General features: G+C 39.1%; 2 protein-coding genes across 5 annotated transcripts in view; one reads left to right on the forward strand and one right to left on the reverse strand.

The window, feature by feature from the left end:
• LOC120530878 (rho guanine nucleotide exchange factor 19-like) overlaps positions 1 to 3,423 on the reverse strand; it is a 28,645-nt gene extending 25,222 nt beyond the window's left edge. Inside the window, exon 1 of one of the 3 annotated variants that reach the window (XM_039755602.1) lies at positions 3,361 to 3,423. In XM_039755602.1, coding sequence (XP_039611536.1) covers positions 3,361 to 3,393 — 33 coding nt within the window. In that variant the 5' untranslated portion in view covers positions 3,394 to 3,423. Of the gene's footprint in view, positions 1 to 2,604; positions 2,848 to 2,951; positions 3,082 to 3,360 lie in introns of those variants that run through there. The other 2 variants (XM_039755603.1, XM_039755604.1) reach the window with 2 other exon arrangements.
• A 9,802-nt stretch (positions 3,424 to 13,225) lies between these two features.
• The window catches only part of pex14 (peroxisomal biogenesis factor 14), a 284,454-nt gene continuing 280,200 nt past the window's right edge, over positions 13,226 to 17,479 (forward strand). For both annotated transcript variants that reach the window (XM_039755605.1, XM_039755606.1), the window contains exon 1: positions 13,226 to 13,330. In XM_039755605.1, coding sequence (XP_039611539.1) covers positions 13,295 to 13,330 — 36 coding nt within the window. In that variant the 5' untranslated portion in view covers positions 13,226 to 13,294. The remainder of the gene's footprint in view (positions 13,331 to 17,479) is intronic.

Raw genomic sequence — 17,479 nt, forward strand, 5'->3', positions numbered from 1 at the left:
GGATTTCCAGTTAAGATTCACAAGATGGTGGAACATGTCCTAACAGCCATTGTCATCAGGGAGAAACAAACAATATGCTTGAATCTCACACTAGTTTCTGTAAATGTATAGTCACCAATCAACCCAAGGGCAAGTCAGTGGACTGAGAAAGAAAACCCATACAACTTCAGTGAAAACATACAAGCTTCACACTTATACAGAAATCCCACTGGGAGTGGACTGGGGAGATATTGCCATCACAAATCCGCTTTACAACCTACACCAACATATTGATAAATGTATTATACTCTTAAAAAGTACCAACCTTTAACTTACCAGCATCTTCCATCTTTGATTACTCCAACAGAGGAAAAACAGCAATTTTTAAATAAAGGACTACAGCAGTGTCAGAGTGCAGAAGTGGTCAGCTCACCAGCCTGTTTACTATGACTACTGCGGATGGTGCGCAAGTCAACACTTTGTTTTCATCAAAACACTGAAGCTAAAATTAATTTATTAAGTAGCGACCACAGTTGGAGAAGAGCAAGTTACAAGTTTAAGAACACAGTCTTAATATCCGGCGTTAAACAGGGCAACATCATAGTTAAAACTTCTCTTTGAAGTGATTTCCTTTAGCTTATTGTAGCCATTGATCTCAAGTGTTTTATGATTTCTTGTACTAGGATTAGATGCCTATTTTCCAACACATGTGGAGTTAAAATTAACTAGCAAGCAGTGAACAGAAGTTTACTTATAGCTAAAATATAGCTCTGTTCATCTATTAGACCCTCACAGATTCTTATGTTTTGTCAAGGTTCAGTAAAGTATAGCATCTGCAGGGCACATCTGGTTGGAGTCAGGAGGACAATGGAGGAGCTGGAGTACCACATAGAGTCAGGGGGAACACGGCAGCACATGCACAGTCTGTACGTTTATGTAAGAGAGTATACTGCACTTTTACTTTACCTACAGATCAATAAGGGAGTGGAACATATACAGTGCATCTCCTAAAGGGGGATGCAAAGGTGGTGGATAGCTGGCCAATTGTGAAGGCCACTCTGAATAAAAATCCCATGCCAGTGTTCATCCTGGTCCATACCTGCAAGTAGACATCTATGGAAAGAACATTTCAGACAAACTTAAATAAATACACCAGTAAAGAATACTACTGTACTATCCTTTCCTGTAGCACAGTGGTAGTGCTGTTGCTTTGTAGCAAGGAGATTGTGGGTTCACTTCCTGGGTCCTCCCTGTGTGGAGAGTGCTTCAAGTTCTGAGAAAAGCACTATATAAAATGTATTATTACTGTACAATGTGACCATAAATAAATTGTAACATGAAATGCTGAGAAAAAAAGTCTCACTTTTTTTGCTTGTTTCTTTATGTATTTAATTATTTCTTTATTTCAGTGGCACTGCATGCAACATTTAATATGCACTGAAATAAAAACTGTCACTATCCCTCAACTGCAACATGTAAAAGTACATCTAATCAATTCAGAGTTTCTTGAATCAAAGTCACTATTCTGAATGCTCATCCTGGGCAACTTTTCTTTGCACTCATATCTGACACACACAGTCACAAGTCTGAAGGTGCGCATAAACCACAGGATACCCAAGTAAGCAAAGTGCATACCTCCACTCTGCTGACTATTCACCAATAAATCATATAAATATAAACAAAATATATACAGACAACAAAAAATATATTTTGCAACCCATTTAATTATTTTTACTCACATTTTATGCTATTTATTGTCAAATTTCACAGTACTTATGTGCATATTTAACTTTGTCCAAAATATTCCTGCGTAGACAACTAAGATGACTTGGCAAGCTATAACAAGATTAAAGTAGTGCTCCCTTTACTGACAACAACTTTGATTACATTTCAGCGCGCCCATGCTAGTAGGTAATTAAAAAAAGCAATCAGGGGTGTCCCATGAAGTGTACAGGATCCCCCTATTACAGGTATATGTGTAGGAGTGCATTTATTTAAGACAAAAAAGTGTGAACTTTATTTCTAGAGATTTACACATATGCAGGAGGAAATGGGTAATTGCTACGTTTTATATAGAATTTAAAATGAAAAGCAACTTTTTGGAGGTGCATATTTGATGATCAACTGCTGTCAGTACATTATCACTAATTAAAAAATCAGTACCTTTAAGCAAAATAAGACTTGCCATGAGAAAAAAAAGAAAATCATCCCAGCAGATTTTGACTTTCACTCTTGCAAGCACGATTATTAGATTATTAGATGCGCATAATCCAAACTTTCAGTTAGCTAGTTTTCAGTGGGGATCATAGTCGATCCATTCAATCTCTGTTGGCAGACGGCTGTTCACATAAAACAAAACACACGCACTAACAGAGGTCCCATTTTGTCTATGATTCGTGAAACTAAAAAATAAAAAGTGTCCCAACACCATTTAACTATTTAGCGAGCCCGTTAAACACCGTCTAATAAAACAGATAAGGAAATGTGCCTGCCTGCAAATGAATTTTCCAGGCACTCTCGTATTAGATTGAAATGTGGATTTTTAGCGATCGGACTATTAATCAGGTTTAACAACATTATCAGTGTATACTTTTTAAAATACTCTATCTCAATTGTAACACATACCTGTAATCAGCTGCGAACAAGCAGCTAACTTCATCCTTGTCAAAAATTAGATTACCCAAACATTTGAGTGGTTCACTTAGATTTCTAGCAAAGGGAACCCATTTGATCCTCGTTTTAATGCCCAAGGCAGTCAGTGCTTGCGACTCAAGGCAAACACGAAGGTCTAGGACTGGCACAACGCCCTCGCAACTACACCCCCGTGGATGGGCGTGTATCTACCTCTGTCCCGCTAACAAACGAACTTAGCTAATGAACCGAGGGTTGAGAATTTTAAAGTGGAAGGAGTTAAAGTTTAAGTGATATGAACCGTAAAATGCCATAATATTTTATTGCGCCAACTTACTTACCTACCGCGACGGCAAATAAATGATTAAGTCGACTTAAGAAAAAGCTTCCTCTCGAGCAGCCTGTCACGCGCGAATAAGATACAAATGGAGCGAAGCCGTCTTGATAACAGCCAATTAGCAGGCACGTGACAACCGTCCACGTTCTCGCTGCGCTTTATTTAACAGTCAGCCTGACACCCACAGCACGCGCGGGCGCGCGCCACTGTACTCACTGCGGGCATTAAACCAACGATGGATAAATAAATAAATAAATAAATAAATAAAAAAAAAGCCACGAGCGCACATAATATGATAATCTTGTAAGCGTCAAACGTGAATAATTCGTGTTGACCACAGTGGCGCAGCTTTAACTTTCCCACTGTGTGGGCGCGCGCGTGTGTTTTATTTATTTACATATATTTAATTTTACTTTTAACTCCGGATACTCAGGCTCTCCTCCCATGCAGCACAGGCGTGCCAGTTAGATTAACGTGTGACTTCTGGGCAGTTTCAAGTTCAGGGAGAGTCCTTCTCTACTTTCCGCAGTGGGCTCCGGCTCCCCGCTTTCTCTCATTTGATTAAATGGATTAATGACCAATTTGGGTGGAGGGTTTCAAGATGAATGATATACGCAGCTTGTATGTTCCGTGTTTGCTGCGGCACCCCAACTTGGGCCGACTTTCACAAACGCTGTGCTAATATTCACTTAACACTCCTACTTTACAGCTAGAATTGCCCATTTGAAGAGAAAGGAGAATTAATCTCATCAATAACTTAAACATTATGCCTACCAAGACGACATAAGTGTGGAGGATGATGTCAGCTATCAGCTGAATAGAGCTTACTCCTATCTGAAGAAACAGGGTAGCAGGGTTATGATATTGTTTTTTTGACTTCTCTTGTGCAGGGGTTCACAAGTTCAGTCTTGGGGTACCATCATGGCTACAGGCTTTCATTCCAACCAGTTTCTCAAATCAGTGGAGCACTGTTATGTCTTCTCAATCTAATTGTTTAGGTGGTCTTTTTATTTTCCTCTCTCCTTTCTCACTCAGAAAGGTGCTACGATATTTGCATTTAGACGAAATTCTGAAATGGTTTTAGGACACTTATGAAGGACTTTGTTGTATGGTGAAAACTGAAGCACCTGCAGCTCAACATCAATAAAACAAAGGTGGTAATTGTAGACTTCAGGAGGGTGAAGCCCACTGTGCTCCAGGTTCTCACTGACGGTGAGGATGTGGAGATGGTGTGGACATGCAAGTACCTTGCTGTGCATCTGAATGACCGGCTTGAGTGGGGTACCCACACACAGACTGAATACAAGAAGGGTCCTGGTTGCCTCTGTTTCCTGAGGAGGTTGAGGTTGTTTGGTGTACGCTGGCCACTTTTACTTGTTTTTTTTACTAGTCTGTAGTTACCAATGTGATTTTTCTATGCAGTAGTATGCTGGGGAAGTGGCATTAGTGCAGGTGATGCCAACAGACTACACCAACTGGTTAAAAAGGCTGGTTCAATCTTGGGAGTCAGATTGGCCTCTCTGACGGATATGGTAGAACAGATGTCACTCGGGAAAACTGCTTACTGATGTTCATGCTCAGTTCACCAATGGAGTACCTGCTCCCCACTCTGATGATTGATTAATGAAGAGAGTATGACTGACATTGTGCTAAATTCACCAAGGGAAACCCCGCCTTATCAAGAAGACACATGAGAAAAATGGGTCATGACACCAGAAAGGTTAAGAAATGCTGGTCTAAGAATGCTGCCATTGAACTCTTTAGTAGTGGAAATGCATTTTCTGGAGTGATGACTCACACATCACTATTTGGTAGCCTGATGCATGAATTAGGGTTTAGCAAATGCCAGGAGAATGCTACCATCCAGACTGCTTAGTGCCTACTGTAAAGGTTGGTGGAGGAAGGATAATGGTTTGTGGCTGTTTGTCAGGGTTTAGACAGGGCCACTTGGTTCCAGTGAAGGGTACTGTTATTTCTACATTATACAAACACATTTTAGGTAATTGCTCTTCCAACTTTGTGTTGACAGTTTGGGGAAGACCCTTTTCTGTTCAAACATGCACAAAGCCAGGTCCATAAAGACATGGAGGAACTTGAGTGGCCTGCACCGAGCCCTGTCCTCAACCCTATTGCACCCCTTTGGGATGAATTGGAATGCCAACTGTGAGCCAGGTTTTTTCGTCCAGCATTAGTACCTGACCTTACAGAAGCTCTTTTGGTTGATTGGGCACAAACTCCCACAGACACACTCCAAAATCTTGTGGAAAGCCTTTGTAGAAGAGTGGAGGCTGTTAGAGCTGAAAAGGTGCCAATGGTTTTTGGAATAGGATGTCCTACAAGCTTGCCATGGTGTGATGGTCAGGTGTCTACAGACTTTTGGACATATAGAATAAACAGATATACGTTTATAGAATATCGTAGCAAGTACAATGAGATTCAATATGTGACTCCCTAAGTGTTTTTTTTTTTTTAAACAACACACAAATAAAAAGGCATATTGTCCATGCGCAAAAAAAATGACACATAGTATAATAAAATAATAGTAGTAATTGTAGTCATAATAAAATAAGGGAAAAAAAAACAGTATATATTCATACATACACAGATATAACTATTCATTCAAATCAGCCCTTTTAGTATGATGACAAAAAAACTATTAGGGAATGAGCTGATTTGGTGCCTGGCTCAGAGATCAAACTAAGGATAGCACTTTTCCAGCCTGGAAGTGCATGCATACATATTTTTGTATTGCCTTCCATACTGGAGCAGTGAAAAGAATGGTGGCAGGCCCCTGGTGATGTTGATAGCCCTCCATAGGTAGCAGGGGTTATCTTGCTCCTCTAGTGTAAGCAGCTGGGTCACTATGATGGTCTGGGCATTATGGGCAAGCACCCTGCACCTTTGCAGTGCTTTCTTATCAACAGAGGAGCAGTTAGCATACCACACAGAAATTCAGTACATCAGTACCCTATCAATACAACTGAGGTAGAATGACACCAGTAACTGCTAAGGCAGATTGACTTTCTAGAGTATCCTTAGGAAAGTGCAGCCTGTGCTGTGCCTTTTTAACTAAGGTAGTAATAAAAACTGATTATGAGTAGTCATCTGAAATATAAGTGCCTAGGAATTTAAAGCTGGAAACCCTCTCCACCAGTTCTCCTTTGATGTAAACTAGAGCAAACTTCACACTAGGCTTCCTGAAGTCAATGATGTATTTTTTGTTCTTTCTCGTGCTGAATACTAGATTGTTCTCTGTGCACCATCCTATAAGATTCTGGACTTCCTCCCTGTATGCCAACTCCTCTACATCTGAAATCTGGTCTATCACTGTTTTATTGTCCGCAAACTTAATAATGGTGTTTGTAGAGTGGATTGGTACATAGTTATGAGTGTAGAGAGCAGAAAGGAGTGGGCTCAGCATGCAGCCCTGGGGAACACTACAGAATTATTGTAGAAGGAGGATGGTCTCCCAGCGTAACCATTTGGAGATAGCTAGTTTGATCCCATATTGATTCTGGTTCCTCAAAATACAGATCAAGAACCAAACAAGCTGGAGAATTTCTATCAAGTTTTAAGAGAGTTAAGGGAAATGTGATTAAAATGAAGGTAGCTAATTGAAAAGTGCCATATGAAAAGGTTATAAGCCCCTTTTGCAACTTCTTGAGAGGGTCAGTGCAGGTTGAATTAAAAGAGTATGAAGAAAAGGCATCAAAGCATCATTAGGCCTGGCCACCTCTTCCGCTGTTTGAAATGACAGGCTAACTAGAGATGTTCTTTCATGAAAAACAATGTAAATTAATCCAGTCATTAAATTACATTTGTGATCTTGTAATAAATTTATTAGCTATAATAAAGTAAAACTGCTCATGTAATATGTTTTTAGTTTAGGTTAATTAAGTAACACTTAAAGCTTCATTTTCTTACAGGGAAAATCATGCTGGCTTATTATTTAACTAATTAAAGTAGGCTAACGTTTGCAATACAGCAGTGATATTAATCCCACTAGATCTCAATCACTGAATACCGCCACATTGTAATACCCGTTCTTTTCCTCTGTGTAACTGACTGCAATTTAATAATGAAGAATGCTGCCAGTGACATTCAGCTCAGGTTATTATGGTAATTAAAAAATAGCATATCTTGGTGGAAATAAATAGCATCTAGATACATAAGGAGGGGGGCAAGGTAGCATGGCAGACAGTACTCAGACTCCTTTGCTTTTTTTTACATTTTGTTATGTTGCAGCCTTGTGCAAAAATAATTTAAATTAAATTTTCCCCACATCACACAACACTCAATACCCCAGAATGACAAAACGAAAATAGGATTTTAGGAATTATTGCAAATTTATTAAATATAAAAAGCTGAAATATTAAGATCCCCCTATCTCCAAATGATGATATATAAGCTAAAAAAAGAATTTCCAAAATCATTGGTGAAATAGACTGAATTCAAAATAACTGAACAGTACAACTGAGGCACAAGAGAAAGAACAGAATTATGGCAAAGTGAGGGTCAACCCCAAAAGTCAAAAAGTGAGAATGTTGGAGCCAAAATCGTAAAGCAAAAATCAGAATCAAAAGGCAGAGCTTTGTTTCAATAACCACTAATCAAAATGACCACTGAATGAGTCACTAGGTTTGGTTCAATCTCTGATACAAAATGGCCATCGAGACAACCTTTTGACACCTCACCAATTAACCTAGTGTCATGACCCTAGAGGCCACGTCTACCAGCAAACGGGACCTGCATCATGACAACTGAAACCACAAAATGGTTGCCCAATAGTCAAAATATATTAAAGGTCAATTTCTAAAGAAAAGTTCCCATCAACAAAATAACTACAGAATTAAATTCCAAGAGTATAAATTCCACAGGCAACACCTTACATGACTTTATAGCTTTAGAAAAGCCTGGAAAAAATTCAGCAGAAACTCTGTTCATAACTCTGGGTGCAAAGCAGGCAAACTGGCTAACTAATGCCACTGTAGAGGTGTTTTATTTAAGTAGTGACCTGAGTGCTATCATTCAAGTTCCTGGTTCCTCTTCAGCGTGACACAACGTTGAAATCATCATCATTGGTTTAACTCCCTCTTTATATCTTTACCCAATTTAGGTAGTTGCTGCCATACCTTTTTCCTTTGTTCTCCATGATCTTGGGCATCCTTTTCAAATCATCTGACACCAATTTCAGCCACATCTTCTTTGGCATCCCTCTGGGCCTCATCCATTCCACCTCCATCTTGGTGCATTTCTTCATCCACTCAGCCTTTGCCTTTAACCCCTGATGTCCAAGCCCTCTTAGTTCGTTTCTTGCACTTCCTCCATGTCAAGCCCGTTTCAATAGATAAAAGAAAAAGTATCCAGGAGAAAAGATATAGTTGAAAGACTATGAAAGAGCTGAAAACCAGGAAGTTAGATTCAAAGTGAAAAATACTAGCACAAGATGAGACTAGGGAAAATTTTCAGGAAAAGGATTTGATCTGAACAAAAAAAAAAACAATTGACACAAAAGATTTTAGAATCCACTATCTCAGCTAGGAAGTGAACTTTGTGATGACCTTATAAACCTGTCGCATTGTTAACAAAAATTACAGCCTCAAAGAACTGTCTCCGTAGCAAAAAATGGAAAGCTTAATAATGATGGGAGCACAAATGGCAATGATTGTGAAAAAAAAACAAAAATGCAGATGAAAACAGCCCAAATAAATTAATGAAACCAAGATGTGAATTCACAAACTAATGGCAAAATTGGAATCTAGGGTATAAAAAAACCCAACGCAAGTCCAAAAACTCACAAAAAAGTTTTGGATTTTGTTATGAGCATTAAGTATATTTATTTAATTTTTGCACATTTTACTTTGGCCTCTCTAAAGACCTACCACTTAAATTGGGGGGTTCTTTTGTGCTACAGTTTTATTCTTTAATTAGTTTTTTATTTATTGCCTACTTTAGTTTTTGCAAAATATTCAGGGCCATTTCTATTGCCGTTTTGTGTGTTCATGATCACTACCATTGGTTGGGCTGGTTGAGTTGTGGGAGGGTTACCTGACTCAAGTAATGCCAATAGAGTTTAAGTGGGGACTTTCAGAGCTAAGCTTCGCTGCGAAGGTTGTCGGTTCGCACTACTTGTCACTGAAGTAACATGATATGCCCAATTACACTATGGTTAAGATTAGGGTTGTGGGAGGTAGAGATGAGCAGATGAAGAGCCACAAAGCTTCTTCCTGATTGTGTTGAAAAAAGATCTGAAGCTTTGTCAGAAGTGACATCTGGTGGTTTGCAGAAATTACTGCTAGTAGAGAAAGTAAAGCTCAAATAAAAGCCCTTGCTGACTGCACAGTTTCAATCGGACAAGTGCACTAAAATCCTATGAACGTTGTGTGTGTTCATTTTGATCTTATGACAGTCAATTAGATAGATAGATAGATAGATAGATAGATAGATACTTTATTAATACCAAGGGGAAATTCACATAATTCAGCAGCAGTATACTGATACAAAAAAACAATATTAAATTAAAGAGTAATAAAAATGCATGTAAAAACAGACAATAACTTTGAATAATGTTAGCGTATACAAAGGGTGGAACTGAAGAGTCACATAGTGTGGGGGAGGAACGATCTCCTCAGTCTGTCAGTGGAGCAGGACGGTGACAGCAGTCTGTCACTGAAGCTGCTCCTCTGCCTGGAGATGATCCTGTTCAGTGGATGCAGTGGATTCTCCATGATTGATAGGAGCTTGCTTAGCGCCTGTCGCTCTGCCACAGATGTTAAACTGTCCAGCTTCATTCCTACAATAGAGCCTGCCTTCCTAACAAGTTTGTCCAGGTGTGAGGCGTCCTTCATCTTTATACTGCCTCCCCAGCACACCACCACGTAGAAGAGGGCACTTGCCACAACCGTCTGGTAGAACATCTGCAGCATCTTATTGTTAGGGTTATACAATAGTCTAAAATAGAATAATGTTTAAATGCATTGTCTTAAATATGTAATTTGTTGCTATTATGCATATTGCAGCATCGACACCAGTATGCACCATGCTGCATGCCAATGGATTTACATCGTTCTTTTTAGTTAGCTCACTATCCTTAGCAGGACAGTCACTGTTGCTGCACTACTTGGAATTAATTTGCGACGTTGGTAGGCTTTCTGTTTTTACTAACTCTACTGCAGCTGGCACCTGACTGACAGGGGCCCTCAGAAATATTAAAACATATTTTTATCAGTGTTTAGCTACCAGTTATTGAAATTACATGTGAAAGAATGCATCACTTATGATTTTGAAACTAATATTTTTTTGCCAAAAGTAGCCAACCAGGCAGTCTGTACATTGTATTCCTGCGCCCTTTACTCCAGAATGGTTTGGCTCAGTCCGCACAAACTTGAACTTTGGTGTGGTAATCCACACACTTGCTAACCAACATTACATTTGTTTTTTGTTTTGTGTAAACTGAAATGTCAAAGCCAACTTCTAAGGTTACAGAAAAGAAAGGCAAGAAAAGCTTCAATGAGAGAAGAGGGGTCAACAATTGGTCCCCCAATTTTCCATGAAGAAAGAACAGTTTATTAACGTTCATCCATTCTCTATACACAATACAAACCAACCCATTTGGAGGATCATTTAATTTAACTCAACAACCAAAAGATCAAAAAAATCTAATTAGCAGTCAGTTTGAATAAGCAGTGCAGGCATATGCTTAATATTAAGTAATCCATAAGGAGTTTGCTGCATTGCAGTAAATAGAAAATACTTATCAGTTGCCAATTATTTTAATGCTAGACAGTTTTTTAATGTTTCTAAAATTAGTACTTTTCTGGTAAACTACTCAAACTTACTTTACAGAATTTAGGTTGCTTTGAAAATGTCAGTAAATAGTTATAGATCATTACAGTGCAATACTGAACATATATTCAGTTATATATTCATCTTACTCATAACCACCATATCATACCATTTTCCAAGCGCACTTAATCCTGAGCAGGGTTACGGGGGTTGGAGGCTATCCCAGCAAGCAGAGGGTGCAAGTCAGGATTAATCCCAGCTTGGAGCCATGTCACATATACTAGGGTTATTTTAACATCTCCAATCCACCTAACCTGCATGTCTTTGGACCTTATGACAATGTTGGAAGAAACCAGAGCACCCAGAGGAAACCCACATAGACACAGGGAGAACCTGGAATGCGAACCCTGGTCCCCTTTTTGAGAGGCAGTAGCACTACCATCCAGAGTCACAGTGGCTCCATTTATATGAGAGAGGTCATCTTCTGGAGTCAAGTAAAATAATTACTGCATTTAGCTGATTTACTCAATCCTGTGTGATTTTGTCTGGGCTACATATGTGCATGGCTGGCAGCCATGCACATATTTCTTTTTGATCGTGTTGTTTAGTACTCACAGAGAAAGGTGTTTCTTAGGCGCCCCTTACATTTGAAGTCTGCAGTATCCACACAACATTTTCATAAGTGCTTCATCCTTTGTAGACACACCACAAGTAAAAGGAAGTAAACATATTATTAATAATGTAAAAAAAGTGTGGTGTTAGCATGCAAGACTCGTGAGGGTTTAAGCTTCATTTTGCGGCTGATTTTATGGCTCACTGTCCTAAAACGTTTTTGCTCACCCAGCCATCAGTTCTAGACTGAAGACAAGATGGCCACGCAGTTGTTTCTGTTTTATAGGGCACACCTGAGCTGGATTTTGATGGTTCTTTTATTTAAATATAACAGTTGCCCGAGAATCACTATACTTTTTCCTGTTGAGTTTTGTTCTTGAGGTTGCTGCCCAATAATAATATATAAAAAAGTGCATATAAAACAAGAAATACTAAGAATTGTTAAAATATATTCAGATATTTACTTTTTTTAAATTTATATATAAAAAATCTTCATTTTTAAGTAATAAGACAGTCCTAGTAAGTATGGCACTCAACAAGAGTTATACCAGTCTGCATAGACAAAGTTTTCAAAAGCTTCAAAGTTTGGCAGGTGTGTTTTCGGTGTGGTGATATAGCCATTGCACAAGGATGGTCTGGTCAGGGTGGGAGCCCAATATGATATCTTTCATGGGGCCCAGATGCTCCAACATCAGTGGCTCTTCATACCACTTGTCAGTGCTGTCACAGTGGCAATGTAAACAACAACAACCGGTCTGTACGGTTACCTGCCAAACGCTATAATACATTATTAGCTGCCACTGATTCATAATTATGTGACACTTTTTCACACCAGGGAATTTCTGCTTTGAAACAATGCTAAACATTAACATTTTCCCATCAGTGCTTGGGGAACAATAGCACTAAGGGGCAAAGAGAATCCATAACAAGGTTTAGGAACGTGCTCGTAGAACTGAGCACAGATATGGGGGTTTAGAGAATGTACCTGTAGCAGGGGTTCTCAAACACGGTCCTGGGGTCCCACTGTGACTGCATATTTTTGTTCCAAGCAGCTTTTGTTTTTAATTGGACTCCTGGGTTGATTAAGTGAAGTGCTGTTTTCCAAATTCTGTGATTTGGGAACAATGTAGAAATTAGAAAACAAAGTTTGGTAAAAAAAAAAAAAAAGCAGCTAATTAAATGAGATCAGTTGCTGTCACTGATTATGAATCTGGTTGAAACAAAAGCCTAAAGCCACGGTGGTCACCCTCGGACCGAGTTTGAGATCTCCTGGCCTCTACAGTATTAATGACCCAATATAAGTTCCAGTGCAGAAGAATAGTATAGCATTGTGTTTACTTTTTTGTCAGATGTCAAGTTGCACACGTATATGTTATATATTATGATCATTTACACACTTTCCGATCTCGAGAGCAGCCATTCATTTGGCCGAAATTTCGTGCAGAGCAGGGATCGGTCCTAACCGGGAGACCAGTGCACTACAGAGGTGATTCGCATTCATTTCTCCATCCATTTCCCAACTCGCATAATCCATGCTTATCTTAGCATAAAGTAAAAGGTAGAAGCCAGTCGTGGACGGAGCACATTTACTCGTGTATGGTCAGGTTAAATCCGCCAGTTAACCTGAAAGCAAGTTATTGAGATTAGGAAGAAAATCGGAGAGGACAGAGAAAACTTCGTGCAATGCTTACATCCTTTAGCTCCCGGTCCTTCGTGATGAACGAAACTGTTATTTTTTACCGTCAATTTACAGTTTAAATATAAATCTGTTTTGTTAAACTGTGCGGGAGTGATTACACTGTGTTGAATCTGCTCTCATTTATTTTTTTACTCTGCCTCATCGCCACTCGCACGCATGCGCCGCTTGCTCGCCGACTCTGATGTCGACTACTCTGGCCTGAGTGCGCTTTACGCGCGATGCTGCGTTAGTGGATTAACGCGCCTAAAAAGATGGCCCCCTCGGAGCGAGCGGAGCAGCAGGCTCAGGTAAATGCCTAGTTTATTCTGTCTCTGCTGTTTCGAGGTTGCATGTCTCTGCGGGTATTACCGAAAGTCGTTTTGGGTTGTTGGTAACTAAGAAACTGACGTTACCTGGTGCGTTTGCGTTTTCATTGTAGGGGTGTATGACAGGTGCAGGCCGAGTGGAGCGGACACGGTGAGTCTCTGAGGACTGCCCCGCTCACACGCTTGTGTCCGTGACCTGGTGCTGCTGTCATCTGTGAAGCAAACTAATACCTGCATTTTAGAATAGTGATGACTGGTGAAAGCAAAGAGCAAGATTAAACGAGACGGCGAGTGAAATAAGGAGAAGGGATATGTGGAAGGGGAGTGCATGTTGAGGGAGGTCCTCTGTTGAAAGAGGAGGGCAACCGTTAACGAGGACGACTAGGTGTTTGGATAGGTGATATTGAGATGGAATAGACATACAGTATATGAAGAGAAACCTGCCCTGCCCTAAGATGATTAAATCAAACACAAAAGACGCGAAGAATAAGTAAAACAGACAAGATTAGTGAGAGAGGAAGATAAGTGGCATTAAAAGCTGAAGGGTATAGAAAACATAGGATGAGAATAGTGTGTAAAATGTTAAACATAATAGGAGAGGAAAATACAGTAAACATGTTAAATGCGAAGAAGTAAGTTATAAGGAGTGAGTTTTGGATGAGTGAGTTGAGGATAGCAGTGTGATTTTAAATTGGTGGGCGGTGGGCACATACTGTATGTAAGAGAGAAAAGTGTGAAAGGTTGGTGAGGAGGGGGCGGGCAGAGTATTGGTGAAACAATAATAATAAGTGACAAAGAACTGTGATGAGAAAAAGGAGCAAGGACACTACATATTAAAGATCAGATTGGGGAGAAAGTGGGATCAAAAGTTACATGTGATAAAGAACTCAAATGCTGAGATTAATGGAGAAAGAAAAAGACTATAAACAGAAAGAACAGAGTAACATACATAGATAATGGAACTGAAGAAAGAGGATTGCAACTTTAAGCGATTTGTTCTTGTGTCCATTTAAGTGTTTTGATTTGTACTCATCTGCACTGAACAGCATTTTCTGTCAATGGCTATATTCTTAAAAGGAGCAAAGAATGAAACACGTTGTTCTAGACCAGATGGCTGAGGCAAGCAGGCTTTTAATAATAAAGTGAGAAATGGAAAAGCGGGTTACTTTGGTCTGTTAGAAGCAGCAGTGAAACAAATGGAAAAGCTGGTTACTTTGGTCTGTTAGAAGCAGGAGTGAAATTTGTGACAAGACATGCAAGAGAAAGTAAGGTTTGATGTGACACAGGACAGTGCAAGGCTGAAAAAGAAGCTAAAAGTTGAGATGTATTTTTCTCATTCAGTGAGAATGGTCTTGAGTTAAACGAATTATGTGCTTCATCTCCTGACCATGTTTTGTGTAAGTGAGATGATTGCCAGATAAACTGTTCTTTACTTGGTTAAGGGTTTCATACATTTAGACATCAAAAGCATAAACAAAAAAGCAACAGAGAGGAGATTAGACAAATGGATGTGGGGATGAAGATGATGATCTATTCTTTTTCCTTTAGCAGGTCTGTTTACCAATGATAGCCAGCATGTCCATGCCCTGAGAAGAATTTAGACTAGAAGCTTCTATATTATATAATGGGGGAGTGTCCCCCACTGGCCACTTGTGGTTTCAAACCCCCCATCCCCCTCCCCCAAAGTTTGCTTTGCTCAGTATCGGTCCACAGGTAAATTCCAACATGGTCAAAACTTTGGCCCTGAGATTTATTTATAGGTATAGCAAATGCTAAAACTATTAGAAACTGTCATTTATGAAAGCTAAATGGTAATCTACTGGCTAAAGTATCACCAGTATCTAGCTTAATACATGTAAGGAAGATGACTTCTCATGCATGATCACCAGTGATGATTTTGTTGGTAATTGAATGTTTATGGAGTTTTACAATTTATAAGTGTGTGCCATTACATATGCTTTACTTACTGACTGTTGACGCGCAACTGAACTACTACTGCTCTGAGCGGAGAGAATGTATATGATATAGTATTTGATTTGACATATGTACATTAAATTGGTTGTATTGACATGAGAGTATTGTTGTATTCTCCTATTGAAGATGAAAGAATGTTATAGATGTATACTATATGATGTACAGATTTGAAGAAAAATGAGCGTCACATGAAAATGTTGCACAGTTTTGCTAATCTTATATAAGTAGATAACACCAATTTTTGATTCAGGTCAAAACTTTGGCCTTGGTATCATGGATTTATCTTTTCAAACACAGTTGGGAATTCTTATTTAATTGTTTGAAACTAGCTGAACTCAACAATTTGAGACAGCATAGGAAAATCTTTTCCCTGCTAGTTTTACATTTTAAAATGAATATCTGTTTACATGTTCAATTGTGTCTAAGGCGTCCATCCCAAATAACTTTTAAAGGACACAGCTGTTTAGTCTGTCTTGGCCAAGGTAATACACTTGAGTTGGTGGTGAATGAACTAGGCATCAACCATTATAGTCCAGTTGCCTTAGTTACTGTGCTACTTAGACTTTACACCTGATCTGCAAAACTGCAAAAACCTTGTTTGTAGTTGGATTTGTTTTGTTGTGCAGCTTTTGGAAAGCTTCCTTGTATTTCAAGAGACAGTGATGGACAAAGGAAATGGTCAACCATAATTTTTGAAAAGATTATTGTTGGTTTGCAGTTTTAGCAAAGTGTTTTTAGAGCATGCTGTATCAACTAAAACTGATCAAGAGCTATCATCCCTTCAGTTTATGGCCATGTCACATTGCATGACTACTTAGTTGTATAAATTGACATACTTGGTTGTCCAAACATACAGGTGTTATGTGTGTGTATATATATATATATATATATATATATATATATATATATATATATATATATATATATAATATGAAATTTTCATTACAATGAAGTATTTTTATGGTCCGACAGTTTCCCCATATGACGCGAGTCTATAGACATCTTGTTACTATGAAGTACATTCAGCAGATACTTTCATTATAACGAAGTGCCCAAAAGACCTTGAAATGCCTGCAGCTCAGTTGTGCACAATGATCCCCAAACAGAAACATTGTAATTTTTTTTCTTTGTTCGAACTTTCCTTGTGCTGTTTTTTTTTTTTTTGCCCCTTTTGTTTCCTGCGGTTTTCAGTGATACCTTTTGCTTATAGCTCGTCAACATTTAAAAAAGATCCATTGGAATTTAACTCATTGTCACCCTCCTACAGAAACGGCAGACACAAAAAAATAACAGTTCATATTAGAAAAAAACTTTACATTTACATCGATTGTAGGAAAAAAAAAGACCTTGCCGTGAAGCGATGCTGTCAACTTTCTTGAAAGACTGAGCAAAAAAAGAAAAAGAATCTTGGGTTGCTAACGTATGTAAACTGCTGCATTTGAAGACGTCGAAAAATCAGCTTTTATGTGGTTCAGAGATGGTCGTTCAAGAAACATTCCTATTAATGAGGCACTCATTCAAGAAAATGTGAGGTTTGTAAACTCTCTTGGGATGTCCCCGAACTGGACAACATGCCAAAGAGCGTCGCGAAGTCCGATCTCAGGGTCTATGGAAGACTGTTTATCTGTTGCCTGGGCAACAACTGGCTCAAAGATATTCTTCATCTCTCCGCCAAAGGAAACTGAAAAGATATCGATGGGTGATGCAGCCTGACTGCTGTGTCCATGTATAGCAGAGTTGCAGATCACGCTGCAATAAATAACTGTGCCGTTCCTGTTTCAAGCTGAATAAAGTTGGTTTTCCTAAAGTACTGAGACTCAGCTTCATGTTTTGGGGTGCAAGACAGGGACTTATAGCGCAACCTCAACCTTTTTTGATTTGCTTCCGTGTCACTTCACTGCAGTGCTATGAGCCTGTTTTTTCCCTGCCCCGGCAACGGACAAACAATCTTCCACAGAGGCTGCAGTTGTGCTTTGGGAAAGTGTATTATCGCAAGGAAATGCTGAGAAACATTCTTGTCAGCATAACTTGTAGGCAGGAGGAGATTAAAATTAACACAAAAGAAGCTATTGAAATGATTGCAGATGCCTGGGCGCAAGTTAAAGAAAGCACTATAGTAACAAATACAATATCTCATTACAACGAAATTTTCGTTAA

The sequence above is a fragment of the Polypterus senegalus genome, chromosome 6 (genome assembly GCF_016835505.1).
Source record: "Polypterus senegalus isolate Bchr_013 chromosome 6, ASM1683550v1, whole genome shotgun sequence".
Classification (NCBI taxonomy): Eukaryota; Metazoa; Chordata; class Cladistia; order Polypteriformes; family Polypteridae; genus Polypterus; species Polypterus senegalus.